The 13,613-nt window shown below is 40.0% G+C and overlaps 1 protein-coding gene across 1 annotated transcript in view; it reads left to right on the top strand.

The window, feature by feature from the left end:
- The window catches only part of MCCC2 (methylcrotonyl-CoA carboxylase subunit 2), a 53,869-nt gene extending 40,586 nt beyond the window's left edge, over positions 1-13,283 (top strand). The window contains exons 13-17 of the mRNA XM_054715178.1: positions 4,229-4,295; positions 6,299-6,455; positions 7,775-7,889; positions 9,680-9,765; positions 12,383-13,283. Coding sequence (XP_054571153.1) covers positions 4,229-4,295; positions 6,299-6,455; positions 7,775-7,889; positions 9,680-9,765; positions 12,383-12,500 — 543 coding nt within the window. The 3' untranslated portion in view covers positions 12,501-13,283. The remainder of the gene's footprint in view (positions 1-4,228; positions 4,296-6,298; positions 6,456-7,774; positions 7,890-9,679; positions 9,766-12,382) is intronic.
- The last annotated feature ends 330 nt before the right edge of the window (positions 13,284-13,613 follow it).

Raw genomic sequence — 13,613 nt, 5'->3', positions numbered from 1 at the left:
TTACTGCAGCGTAGTATTCCATTGTGTAGATGTACCACAGTTTTCTAATCCGCTCATCTGCTAATGGGCACTTAGGCTGTTTCCAAATCTTAGCTATTGTAAATTGTGCTGCTATGAACATAGCGGTGTATATATTCTTTCTGATGGGTGTTTCTGATTTCTTGGGATATATTCCTAGAAGTGGGATTACTGGGTCAAATGGGAGTTCTATTTTTAATTTTTTGAGGAAATTCCATACTGTTCTCCACAGTGGCTGCACCAGTCTACATTCCCACCAGCAGTGCAGGAGTGTTCCTTTTTCTCCGCATCCTCGCCAGCACTTGTCGTTTGTTGATTTGTTGATGATAGCCATTCTGACAGGTGTGAGATGGTATCTCATTATTTTGATTTGCATCTCTTGGATGATTAGTGACTTTGAACATTTTTTCATATGTCTCTTGGCCTTCTGTATGTCCACTTTTGAAAAGTGTTTAGGTCCTTTGGCCATTTTTGATTGGATTGTTTATCTTCCTTTTGTTAACTTGTATGAGTTCACTATAAATTTTAGAGATTAAACTCTTACCAAATGTAACATTGGCAAATATGTTCTCCCATGCAGTGGGCTTTATTGTTGTTTTGTTGATGGTTCTTTTGCTGTGCAGAAGCTTTTCATTTTGATATAGTCCCATTTGTTTATTTTCTCCTTAGTTTCCACTTCCCTAGGAGCTATGTATTGGTAATGATATTGCTACAACATATGTCTGATATTTTGCTGCCTATGGCTTCTTCTAAGATTTTGATGGTTTCCCATCTTACGTTTAAGTCCTTTATCCATTTTGAGTTTATTTTTGTGTATGGTGTAAGTTGGTGGTCTAGTTTCATTTTTTTGCAAGTATCTGTCCAATTTTCCCAGCACCATTTATGAAGAGACTGTCTTCACTCCATTGTATGCTCTTGCCTCTTTGAAGATTTTCTGTTTTAAACATAATGAACATTCAAGATCAAGCAATGCATGAAAATTTATTAAATAAAAGCTGTTAAATATTTAACCAGAACACTGTGTGTGTGCATATGAGCATGCATGTGTATGTGTGTGTTAGGGTTTGAAGCAGTTTTTGTGGAGGTTTACATGAACATGATGAACTATCTTGGGTACTATTAAAAGTTAAAAAATGTTTTAGTTAAGTTCTTATAAGAAACTTGAATTACAGCTGCTATGGATGACGTGTACGTATTCTAAGAATGTAGGAATACTTGTCTCGAAAGTGTTTCACTCTCTGGTGCTTAATGCATGTGAGGAATTCAAAGCTACTTTCCAGGTGGCTCTGAGACATGATCTGTTTATTCTGTTCTATCCCCTCATCAGTTTAATGTGATACTGTTTTCACTCTTTGGAGATGGGAAGGTAGTGGGTCTTGTGACTGAAGCTCTGGTTTTAAAGGAGGGAACTCATGAATGTCTTTGGGCTTAGTATTTAATTTTCATAAATCATTGTCTCAGATTTATCTAAACTTGAGTAAATGTAATTAATGTACTTATTTGATAAAATTTTTTCTTAAGAAAAAAATGTCTGGCCTTGTTTTCTTACTTTGAATGCTAGAGGAAATAGCAAGGTGATTGGTCTCATATGGATGCAGGTAATAGGCAGTTACACTTGTTCAGATCCTAATTGAGGAAGAATTTTTCTTTGGTGGAATGTTTTACCAGTAAAGTCAATTTCTATATTCTACTAGAATCCCAGTGCGTGAAATTCATGCACAGTGTGTGTGTGTGTGTGTGTGTGTGTGTGTGTGTGTGTGTCCCTTAGCCCAGCCTGCACCCTCTCCAGTCTGGGACCCTCCGGACATCCCTCTCACAATCCAGGACTGCTGGCTTCCAACCGCTCGCCTGCCTGCCTGATTGCCCCTAACCGCTTCTGCCTGCCAGCCTGATCACCCCTAACCACTCCCCTGCCAGCCTGATTGACACCTAACTGCTTCCCTGCCAGCCCAATTGCCCCTAACTGCCCTCCCTTGCAGGCCTGGTCACCCCCAACAGCCCTCCCCTGCTGGCCCCGTAACCCCTAACTTCCCTCCCTTGCCATCCTGGTCGCCCCTAACTGACATCCCCTCCCAGCCTAGTTGCCCCCAACTGCCCTCTGACCTGGTCCCCCTCAACTGCCCTCCCCTGCTGGCCTGGTCCCCCACAACTGCCCTCCCTTGCAGGCCTGGTTGCCCCAACTGCCTTCCCCTGCAGGCCTGGTCCCTCCCAACTGTCCTCCCCTGCTGGCATGATTGCCCACAACTGCCCTCCCCTGCAGGCCATCTTGTGTCCACATGGGGGTAGCCATCTTTGACCACATGGGGGCGGCCATCTTGTGTGTTGAAGTGATGGTCAATTTGCATATTACTCTTTTATTACATAGGATTGTTCATTATTGTTTCCCCTACTGTAATTATAAGGAAAGTAAATATAAGGAAAATAAAAATCACCTGGACTCTACCAGAAATAACCTTGAGTAACATTTTATTATGATTCCTTAGTTTTTTCTACCTTCCCTTTTTTTTAAGCAAGAAAAATAACCAAATTTAATACATATGTATGTATGGGAACCCCATATTTATGAGAGTCAGAGATCACACATGCAGGAGAGGTTCGGAGATAGAAAGGGGGATCTAGGTATATAAGACATCCTGAGCTAGGGATGCAGTAATGCACCTTGGGGCCTTCAATGAGTCATTGCAAGATGAGAAGAGCAGATGTTTAGTAAATAGAAATTTGCCCTGCCATATAGTTGGGTCAAGGTCCCAGTTCACGTTCTAGGTAGTTACAGGGAGGGGCAGGAGCTTCTCTTGAGCTAAAATTACCCTTCACTCAGGACAATCCATATACCTCTATCCCCCTTTTTAAACTAAAATTGATGTGGCCACATACAGTAGGTCCTCAAAAACCGTACTTTCATTATAGCATTGATGAGATGCCATGGGAACTGATCTCTTGTTTATATCAATTAGCCTATAGTAAAATTGGTGTTGTTATGTGTCATTCCACTTTAAGTTGCAGAACCTATGCCACTGTTAAGTGAGGACTTACTGTATATAGAGGTATTGCTTGTTTTCATTTAATAGTATATATAGTATTTCCTAAAATATCAAATATTCTGGAACTGATGACTTTTAATGAATATATAAAACATTAATTTCCATAGAGAAAATGTCAGGCTGAGGCCAGCACACTCTACCTAGTTTTAGTTGGTGGCTTGACACAAATAAACATGGGAGGAGTTACATTTGGCCTCATTCTGACATTTTGTTTATAGATGTAAGCCCCAAAGGTCTCATTCTTGTATTGGAGGTTGAGCAGTTGCTTGGAGATTTTGTACTTGCCAAGGCATTTCCAGCCGAGTTAAAGGGATCTGTGAATGGAGAGAAAATAGAAAGGAAATGGTTTATAAGGTGTCCTTACTTACATAATCTTTATAAGGTAGTTGTATTTTTGTGTCATTAGACAGTTTCCTAAATTCAGAGTTAGAAGGTCTCTAACACTCATCTAAAATCCCATTTATTTGGGGTATATTGGTAAGAAAGGTATATTTTACTATAATCTTGGTGCATGAAAACATTTCAGATGATCATCAAAACGTAAATATCATCATAGATTTCCCCAAAGAATTTTAGTCTATCTTTTTTATTTAAAAAAAAATTAATTTCAGAGAGGAAGGGAAAGGGAGAGGGAGAGAGCGATAGAAATAGAAACATCAATGATGAGAGAGAATAATTGATCAGCTGCCTCTTGCAGTCTCTGTACTGGGGATCCTGCCCACAACTTGGGCATCAAACCATAACCTCTTAGTTCATAGGCTGATGCTCAACTACTGAGCCACACTGGCCAGGCTATTCTATCTTTTTTAAAATGAGGCTCAGAAATTCTATTGACAAGCAATCCTTTTTTTTTTTTTTTCCTATTAGTTTTCACTTGCTGTTCGGAATGTTAGTGATTGACTTCATCCCTGACACAGCAGTTGTCCTACAGCGTGTGCCTGTGATCACACAGGTGACTACAAAACAAGTGCAGTATAAACCACAGTCACATGTCCCATTGATAATGGGTCTGCACTGTAGTATTATTGTTACTGTTACCATAAGGTCAGACGAGCCAGGCAGAGGGAATTCTTGATTTTCTCTGATCCAAGTGTGGCATTTGTAGATGCATGGTGATTATAGATTTGTTAACCCTCCTTTGGAAAGATTTTCATCTTATTTGCTTCTAGGGGGCTCACTTCATCCAGTTATGCTGCCAAAGGAAAATCCCTCTGCTGTTCCTGCAAAACATTACTGGTAAGAAAATAGTGTATTCAGTTTGGTTGAACTTGATCTAGAGCTGCACTGTCCAGTATAGCTTAAGAAGTGACCACCACAATAAGTCTAGTAACCATCTTCACCATACATAGTTATTGCAATATTATTGACTGTATTTCCTGTGCTGTACATTATATCCCCGGGATTTGAATTTTTATTCCAAAGAGTGGTTTGATCAATGTGAACTCTCTGGATTTCATGTTCCCTAGATGATCTTAACGTGGTGGATGAAATGATTTTTAAGGTCTCTTATGGCTCTAGAGTTCTTTTCCTAGAATTCCATTATTCTCCCATATATACTTTTTTTGTATCTGACATATAGGAGACATTCAGAAATGTAGGTTAGCTGAAAACTTATTTCCCCCAGTCTTCTAAGTCATCTATGGTTATCTCAGGTTTAAAGGGAGGAGAGCCTCTTAGTTGTTGGGATCAGGCAAACCTTCATGAGAAGAAGTTTGGCTTTTGACAGTCAGGAGGGCTTTAAATATTACTGGTGCTAAAGCATCTTCATGTTCACTTTAAGGTACTTGGCTAGATGAGTTTTGAGAGGAGTCACATCCAGATGGAAGCCTGAGGGCCCTGTGTGGCAAACCTCATAAAATGGGCGGAGAGAAAGTAGCTTCGCCAGGGCAGGGCCTTGTTTCTGTAGTGATTCATGACGCACAGAGAGCAGAGGTAGAGTTTGGTTTTGCAACGTTGCATTTGAGGGACCTGTGTGGCATCCATTTGGAGACATATAGTAGACAGTTGACAAATATTGAGCACAGAGGGATATGTTAGCTGGAAGTGAAAATGTAGGTAGCATCAGAATATGGCGATGGTATTTAAAGCTAGTGGGATAGATAAGAATACCCTGAATAGAAAAGAGGGATCATGGACAATCTGTGAGTAACTTTGATTTCTTCTACAGAGGTGAGAGTAAAGGGAGAATTGGAGTATGATTATGTTGTTGTTTTCGGATGAGAAGAAGAATGGAGAAAGCCAAGTGAGATGGCTTCTATCTTTTTTTAAGACAAAATCATCTACAGGAACTAGAGGGGCAGTTGAGTGTAGGGTTGGTGAGAGCTTAAAGAGGGGTAGATAATGAGGTAGATATTGTGGGAACATTACAGGGGTCATGATAAGGTAGATAAAGGAGTTTTGAGCTGTTCTGAGGGCCCAGCTCAGAGGGATTGCTGGAGGAAGCAGCTGATGCCTGGTGAGACGAGGGATGTCCCGTCACTACCTTTTCCATAGCAAGTACAGGTGCTCCACAAAACTGGTTGAACTGAATTGGATGATTTGTTGCTGTAGCTTTGCAAAGCAAGAACAGTGACAAGCAAGTCGGCTGTGAGTCTGCAGGTGGGGAGAGGGACACGTGAAGCCTGACTTGGTGTTTATTAGGTGAAGAGGAAGGAGCCCAAAGCCTGCAGGCCCAGGGCAGCTGCAGACCAGGTTCAACAGAGATGGGAGCTTGAAGAAGTAGAAGGAGCCCATAATTATAATGAAAAATTCTCTTCCCTTGCTGTTGAGTCACTGACAGGTACACTTAGCATCTCTGTGAAACATTAATGTTTGTTTCATCAAAGTTTAAGCAGCACTGCAGAAGGAACACTCTATTTTTAAACCAGGTCAGTGGACACCACAGCCCTCACAGTTCTCCTTGCCACAGTACCTTTTCCTTAGTTTGCCATTTCATGTTCCCTCATCACCAGGCTACTGTTCTGAGATAATTTCTTAAAGATAAATTGCATCCTTACCTAGTTTGAAGATCTCTGTGTACATCCAGATGAACCATTTTAAGAAAATTTAAAAAGTGATTAGGGAACATTTTATTTTAGCTTTTAAAGCAAACTTTTTTGGGAGCACATTTCACATGTAAGTATTTTGTTAGGGTGAGGCCTGTAGCAAAATATAATTTGACAAGGCATTAGCCTTGGTGGGATTAACTTCTGTGCATTAATCCCGTCACCCAGAGGCGTACTTTCTGTTCTTTCTCTCAGGATTTATGGTTGGTAAAGACTATGAAGCTGAAGGAATAGCCAAGGACGGCGCCAAGGTGGTGACTGCCGTAGCCTGTGCCAAAGTGCCTAAGATAACTGTCATCATTGGGGGATCCTACGGGGCTGGAAACTATGGGATGTGTGGCAGAGCGTACAGGTAGGTGATTGTCATGATTTTCTCTGAAAGACTCATACTTCATGTACAATTATAAATGATTGGGTTTATTTGAAATATAGAATGGCATTCAGAAATTTCAAGTAATTAATACCATAATTTGTATCATCTGGAGGGGCAAAATGAAACTTAATGCTAAAGGTACTTTTGGGAAGAAATCCACAATGGGAATCAGGAAATATTTTGAAATGGCTGGTAATGAAAATTCACATGTCATAACTAGTGTGATGTAGCCAAAGTCTTGCTTTGAAAAAGGTGTGTAGACATAATATATATCATGGAAAAGAAGTAAGGCCCAAAAATCAGTGAGCCAAGTAGCTAGCTCAAAAAGTTCAAAAAAGAACAGCATTTTGAACACAAGAAAAATAGAAGACAGGACATAATAAAGAACAAACATAAGACAGAAGAATCAGGAAAGCCCAAGTTGTTTTGTTTGAAAGGCTAACAAACTTGCTAATTCCCTGGTAAAACTTAAAGATAAAGTGAGACAGCACAAGTAACCCATATCTACACTGAAAATCAGGACATGACCATGATAATAAGAGGATATTTTGAAAACTTTTATACCCAATACTAGAGGCCTGGTACACGAAAATTCGCGTACTGGGGGGAGGGGGTGGGGGTCCCTCAGCCCGGCCTGCGCCCTCTCACAGTCTGGGACCCCTCATGGGATGTCCGACTGATGGCTTAATCCCTGATCCCGATTGGGCCTAAGCTGGCAGTCAGACATCCCTCTGGCAACCCGGGAGTCCTCGGGGGATGTCTGACTAACACCTCCAGGGAGCGGGCCTAAGTTGTTAGTTGGACATCCTTAGCGCTGCCACGGAGGTGGGAGGGGCTCCTGCCACTGCTGCTGCGCTTGTCAGCCATGAGCCGGCTTCTGGCTGAGTGGCACTCCCCCTGTGGAAGCGCACTGACCACCAGGGGGCAGCTCCTGCATTGAGCATCTGCCCCCTGGTGGTCAGTGCACATCATAGCATCTGGTCGTTGTGGTTGTTCCACTGTGGGGGGTCAATTTGCATATTATCCTTTTATTATATAGGGTATTTTCATGAAATGTGAAAATACAGTGTATCAAAATAGACATCAGAATCACCTAGAGAACATAAAAATTCTATTTTCAGGACCACCTCTGGAGATTAGTGTATGGTGGGTTCCAGGCATTCGTATTTTTAAAATTCCCAGATGATTTTAATGCAGCTAGAATGAAGAACCACTAGTTTAAAAGGTACACATGGGCCTCTGACACTTTCTGTGTTGTACAGTCAATTAATTTGATCATTCTTTTCTCCCCTGCGTAGCCCAAGATTTCTTTACATTTGGCCAAATGCTCGTGTCTCGGTGATGGGAGGAGAGCAGGCAGCCAACGTGTTGGCGACAATAGCGAAGGACCAGAGAGCGAGGGAAGGAAAACAGGTAAGTAAGTGCCGTTTCTCCTGTCTTCCATCTCTGAGTGTGGCTCTCACCAGGGAACACCCTGCTGCCCAGAGCAGTGCAACCAGAATCCGTCTGTGTTCAGGGGTCAGGGGTCCGACGTGAAGATCCTGGCTGTTTAGAAGACGCTGACCTGGAAGTTGTTTGAGGAATTTAGACTTATATTCTCTCTCTTTTTGCACCATTTCATTTGAGGTACCTTTCTGTGGTCACGTACAGAGTCTTTCAGAATCCCAGGAAAGCACTCCCGGAAGCTGCCTGCGAGTGCCTGTGGCACAAAGATGTTTGATTCTCACTCATTCGCAGTTAGTGAGCTTTAAATAAATCTGGTTTACGTCTTTGATTTTATGACCTAAAGCAGCAGAATTTTGTTTTTTCTATTTCACTTTTAGCTTGTTGGGAAGGATTCCTTGAGTGGGAGGGCTCAGTCATGTAATGAGAATTGATTAACATTATTATACTGGGAAAGTGTAAGTGAAGTAAAACGGAAAGGGCACTGGAAGCTTGAAAGTCATGTCAGCAAGTGGCTGCTTTTAAAATGAATTCCTTTGTTCATTTCTCTGTTAGAGAGGCTTCTGAAATTATAGCTTTTAGCTATTTTGTGTAAGCACCAAGCCTTAAAAATGAATTCATTGAATGAATTCCTGAAATTGCTAGGCGCACTGTTTTCATAACAGGGATAATACGAAGGAGGCCCTGTCTCCAAAGCTCTTAGTCCTACCATTTAGGAAGCATCTGTCTGGTCAACCGTCTAGTTCGTGGAATGGGATAATACAAAGCCAGAGGCTGGTTCCTGCCTCCCTGACAATATCCCATATCCCCAAGGAACTCTGAAAACCAAAACTGAGGTTTTAGATTCACTTTAGTATTGTCCAGTGTCTAAGCAAAAGGAAAGCTGTGTGTGTGTGTAAGGGTAATATAATAGCGGCGGGGGAAGTATGAAATTCTACCTGATATTTTGAAGGTATGTCCTAAACTCCAGCCCAGCATGGTGATCTGCTTTAAATAGTTGTCCTTTAATTAATTTGATATACGGATATATTAATTCATCTGTTTTAATAAATGAAAGTACATGATTTTAGTGGTTCTCTCTCTGAATACTTTACCTACAAATTATATTAAACAATGAAAATATGTTAAAAAAAAAGGTTGGATTTATTTGAAATAAGTCATTTGTTTTTGTGTGGAATTTTTTGAAGTTGAAAATACTTTTTAGGGTTTCAAAATTGACTTGCATAAAGATTTTTACATCTGAATTATCACTTGTTTCTGGCAATACTGATGGGCAAGCCATTAAATTTTTAATTAAGGAAGAATATCTCTCAGATATCTGGGAAACTATAGAGGTTATTCAAGTTGTGGTTGATATTTTAAACCATTAAGTCTTAAAATGTTTAAAATTTTGGCTATTTAAAAAGAAACCCCCTGCTTCTCCACGTTCTTAAACAAAAGCTGCTAAATGTAATGTAGTCCTTTGGTATATTGAAGAATTCACATCACCGTTGTACTGTGCTGGAATACGGGGTGCCATTGGTTTTGACCTTACATCACACAGCCCAGGCTCTTGTTTCTGATAAAGGAGATGTAATGGTGCACCAGTTTGATAGTCATGAGATTGTGCATGTGAAAGCATCACTTGTCATCTATACCTCACTGTGCAGATAGATGTTGGTTGTATCATCCATGACATCTCTTGCCCCTTTTTTCTTGAGACGCTCTGGGTGGATCTGTGTTCCACTGCAGTGGACTTATTCCTTGCCCTTTTCTTCCAGTTCTCCAGCGCTGAGGAAGCTGCTTTAAAAGAGCCCATTATTAAGAGGTTTGAAGAGGAAGGAAACCCTTACTACTCCAGTGCAAGGTGGGAGCCTGAGAATTACTGATTCCTTACTGGGTGCATGTTGGCCATCAGGACAACAGCTTCACACAAAAAATAATGTTGGGGACCCAGTTTTGTACTGTTGTCTCCATAATAGGAATGCCTGCTGCTGAAACACAGCCCCTTCTCCCAGGCCAGGCTGTGGCTCCATCACCATCGGTCTGATTCTGCCACCCTTCATCCCTCTTCCTTTATCCATTTGTCTTTGAGGTGTCTGGGGCCTGGAGGGGCACTGCAGCCAGAGGCGGGCCATGCTGGGGCAAGGGCGTTAAGAGTTGTAATCCTGGCTGTGTAACTTGTAAGAATTAGTTCTGTTACAGTTATTGCTAAGATCCGTGGATTCCTGTCATCACCTCTCTAGGATTATTTTGTTTTTGCCCCATTTTAAGCATGGATTGGCCAAACACTCTTTGGCACTTGTAAACAAGTGCGCTTGTGCATTCAGAAGGTGATTAGTCACAGACAGGGTTCATGTGTCAACACCGAGTAATTACCTCATATACCTATGCAGCTCTTGGCTCTGCTTGTTTCTTATACCACTTAATAAGGTAATAAATTACCCTGCTGGAGACTTGCTGGCATGCACTTTCAGATCTCTCTTTTGGGACAACTTTAATGTTTTGCATTCTGAAGAATAAGCTTCATGGGTTCATTTCATCCCTTGGGTAGATGGGAAAAAAGAAAACTATTTTTGTCTTTTAAAATTAGGTTATGCTATGATTTATGCCATTTACTGGAGAGGAGGGAGAGAAGTTAGAATCCATTTCAATCATGTGAACGCGTCTTTTGTGGCAGGCACTGCTTCTAGTGCTGGGGCCACAGACTAAGCATTATTTGTTTCCCAGAGCATCATTATAATGCCATTTGGGATTTTTAAAAAACCTGTTTCTCTTCTTGTTAACATCTACTTTAATGACTAATTTTACAGGTATGTTTTGTTGAGGTAGTTCATTGATTCACTGAATTAAGAACAAAATATTTTATGGTCTTTGATTTGAGAAATAAACATGTTCGTTTTATAGTAGCCAGTAGAAGCAAAGAGGAAATATAAAACCATAGAAAAGATTTAAGAGAAAATATATATTGTAAGCACATCTACATTCTTTTAAACATAACATTTTGGCTGAAATTCACAAGAACAGTTGAAATATTAAACTTTGAAAAATTGCATATTTTGTGTAATGGCTAAGCCATCTATTGAGAAAGACTCAATCCTTTATTATTTTCATATTTAACATTATTATTTTTAATGGATTATATTTAAGTAGACTTATCTTTGGAAATAAATAATGAAAGACAGTGAGATTTCTTACTTTGTAAATGCTTAACCCTTCTGTTTAACAGTTGGTGGCATGCTTAACAGTTGGTGGCATGGAGACAGCAACTTCCTTTCAAAGATGAAAGGATTTTTAAGCCAATATATAGCACCTTCCTTCAGTTTAATAAATCTCCTCTTCACAGGGAGATTCTGTGGTCTGTCAGGCTTTCACGTGGCTCAATCTGCCTTCAGGGAGAGCTGTCATCATTTGCTACTCTAGCCTCCTATGTTTTTCTTAATCCTACATGTTACATATGCAGCATATCAGTTTTATTCTGCTCAGTTGTTTTTATGATCAAATTTTTCAGGCATTTGATTAAGGCCTCTTCACAGTCTTTTTAATGACCCTCATGAAGCAGTCTCCTCCCTCCCCCAGCATCATCAGGCTTCTTATATTACTCTGCTGTTGGCTACAGAAGGAAGTGTAATCAATTGACCTAGTTACAGATTACACGAGTGGCCTTTTCTTATTGACAGCTCATACTGCAGACTTCCTATTATGAATGTTTTATGAGCAGAGATTTGAATCATGGTCTGTCAATGTAAGTATGGTTTAATAATTGATGCTATATCCAGGTACAGAAGGCAGTTTGTTTAAAGAAAGCAAAAGTGCCACCTACCAATGACCTTTAAAAAAAGCAATATTTCTCATTCATTTTTCTCTATAAATTTGACATTGCCAGAGAAAAACAAACTAAAATTTCTACTTAAAAGTTTCTTCTGAAAGCAGTTCTATTGTTTTTTCCTGTTGTGGCAAAAAATAAAGAACTATATAGGAAGGTATTTTAATAAAATGTATTCTATTCAGTAATTTTTATAGTTTCTTAAAAGATGAGGAAGTTTTGGGGGATAAACCTTTTCTAGTAGAGACTTTGGTTTGAGACTATTACCTGGGTTTATATGATTCTTCATATTAATAACAGGACTACATCACCTTGATTTGTACATTTGTGTGGGCAGAAAAGGGACAGGAAGGTTTTTCCTGGAATAAGTAAAAATATTTTTAAACTAGGGATTATTTTGTGATTTCTTGTAGGAAGCTGTTCCTAAGTCCCTAAATTTGATTTGACATTCTGTGGGAGCCTGGGATAAAAGTCATATCATTTTTCTTTTTCTCTTTTCCCCTTTCTCTAACATGGTTTCAGTTGTGAGATTATAGTACACAGAAGATCCATATATTATTACCTGAAGAAGAATCTCCTCAGCATTTCTGGGCAGGGCATGTATAAATGGTAGTTTGGTGGTGGATTCCTAATAACTCATATTTTGCTCTTTTATCAGGCTGTGGGATGATGGGATTATTGATCCAGCGGACACCAGACTGGTCCTGGGTCTCAGTATCAGTGCAGCCCTCAACGCACCAATCCAGAAGACAGACTTTGGCATCTTTAGGATGTAACTGGAATATATAGCATCTTCCGTTGCACATGTACCAAAAATCAGTACATTGGTAGCATTAAAGTTTTAGACTTCTTCAAATTTTGACTGTTACAGTAAAATTTTCTCAATATAGTGCATTGTACCTTTTTATCTTAAAAAAATCAACGAAGCCATGGCTGGTTTGGCTCAGTGTATAGAGCACAGCCCTGGGACTGAAGAGTCCTGGGTTTGATTCTGGTCAAGGGCATGTACCTCAGTTGCAGGCTTGATTGGGGCACATGCGGGAAGCAACCAATTGATGTGTTTCTCTCACATTGATGTGTCTCCCTGTCTATCCCTGTCCCTTCCACTTTCTCTTAAAAATAAAATCAATGGAAAAATATCCTCAGTTGAGGATTAACAAAACAAAATTATTTTAAAAAATACCCATGAAGATACTTACTTCATGAACCTCAATTCCTTGTGAGTTTTCTTAGATTTTCTGTAGCTCAGCTTTACCACCCTTGAAATGAAGAGAATAACTTTTTATCCTTTCTAACCCACAAGTAGTATGAAAAGTTCTGTAAACTATAAATTCCAGGTATTATCAAGACTATTAAAGTTGTATTTCCACTGAAATGATGCTTTGTTCATTATGCACAATTATGTAACACACTTATTTTTTTAAAAAAACATCTACTTTTCCTCTAGCCATCATCCCATTCCTTTTTTTTTTTTTTTTTTTTTGCTGTCTGCATTCAGGACTCCTTTCCTACCCATTCTCTCCTCACCTACCCTCACTGGCTTCCCCTGCCAACAGCCCTCCCAGTGGGTTCTTTCCCGGCTTTTCTGGTTTGATTCTCTGCAGCTTTCAGACCAGTTGAACACTCGCTCCTAGAAACACCTTCCTTAGCTTCCATGCCGTGATCCTCTGGGTTTTCTGCCGACCTCTGGCCATTCTGTTCCCTTCAGTTTCCTTTGCAGGCCCTCTTCCTCTGCCGATTCCTGCTCTCTTCACCATTTGTCCTGATATTTCATTAGCAATTCATAAATACATTCTTATTCTAAAAGGTACAAGTAACACAAAAATGTCTCCTCTTTTTAAAAATTGTGGTAAATGTACATAACATTTACTACTTGAACCATTTTTAAG

The sequence above is a fragment of the Eptesicus fuscus genome, chromosome 4, assembly GCF_027574615.1.
Source record: "Eptesicus fuscus isolate TK198812 chromosome 4, DD_ASM_mEF_20220401, whole genome shotgun sequence".
In the NCBI taxonomy this organism is placed as follows: Eukaryota; Metazoa; Chordata; class Mammalia; order Chiroptera; family Vespertilionidae; genus Eptesicus; species Eptesicus fuscus.
This window is presented reverse-complemented; position numbering and strand designations above follow the sequence as displayed.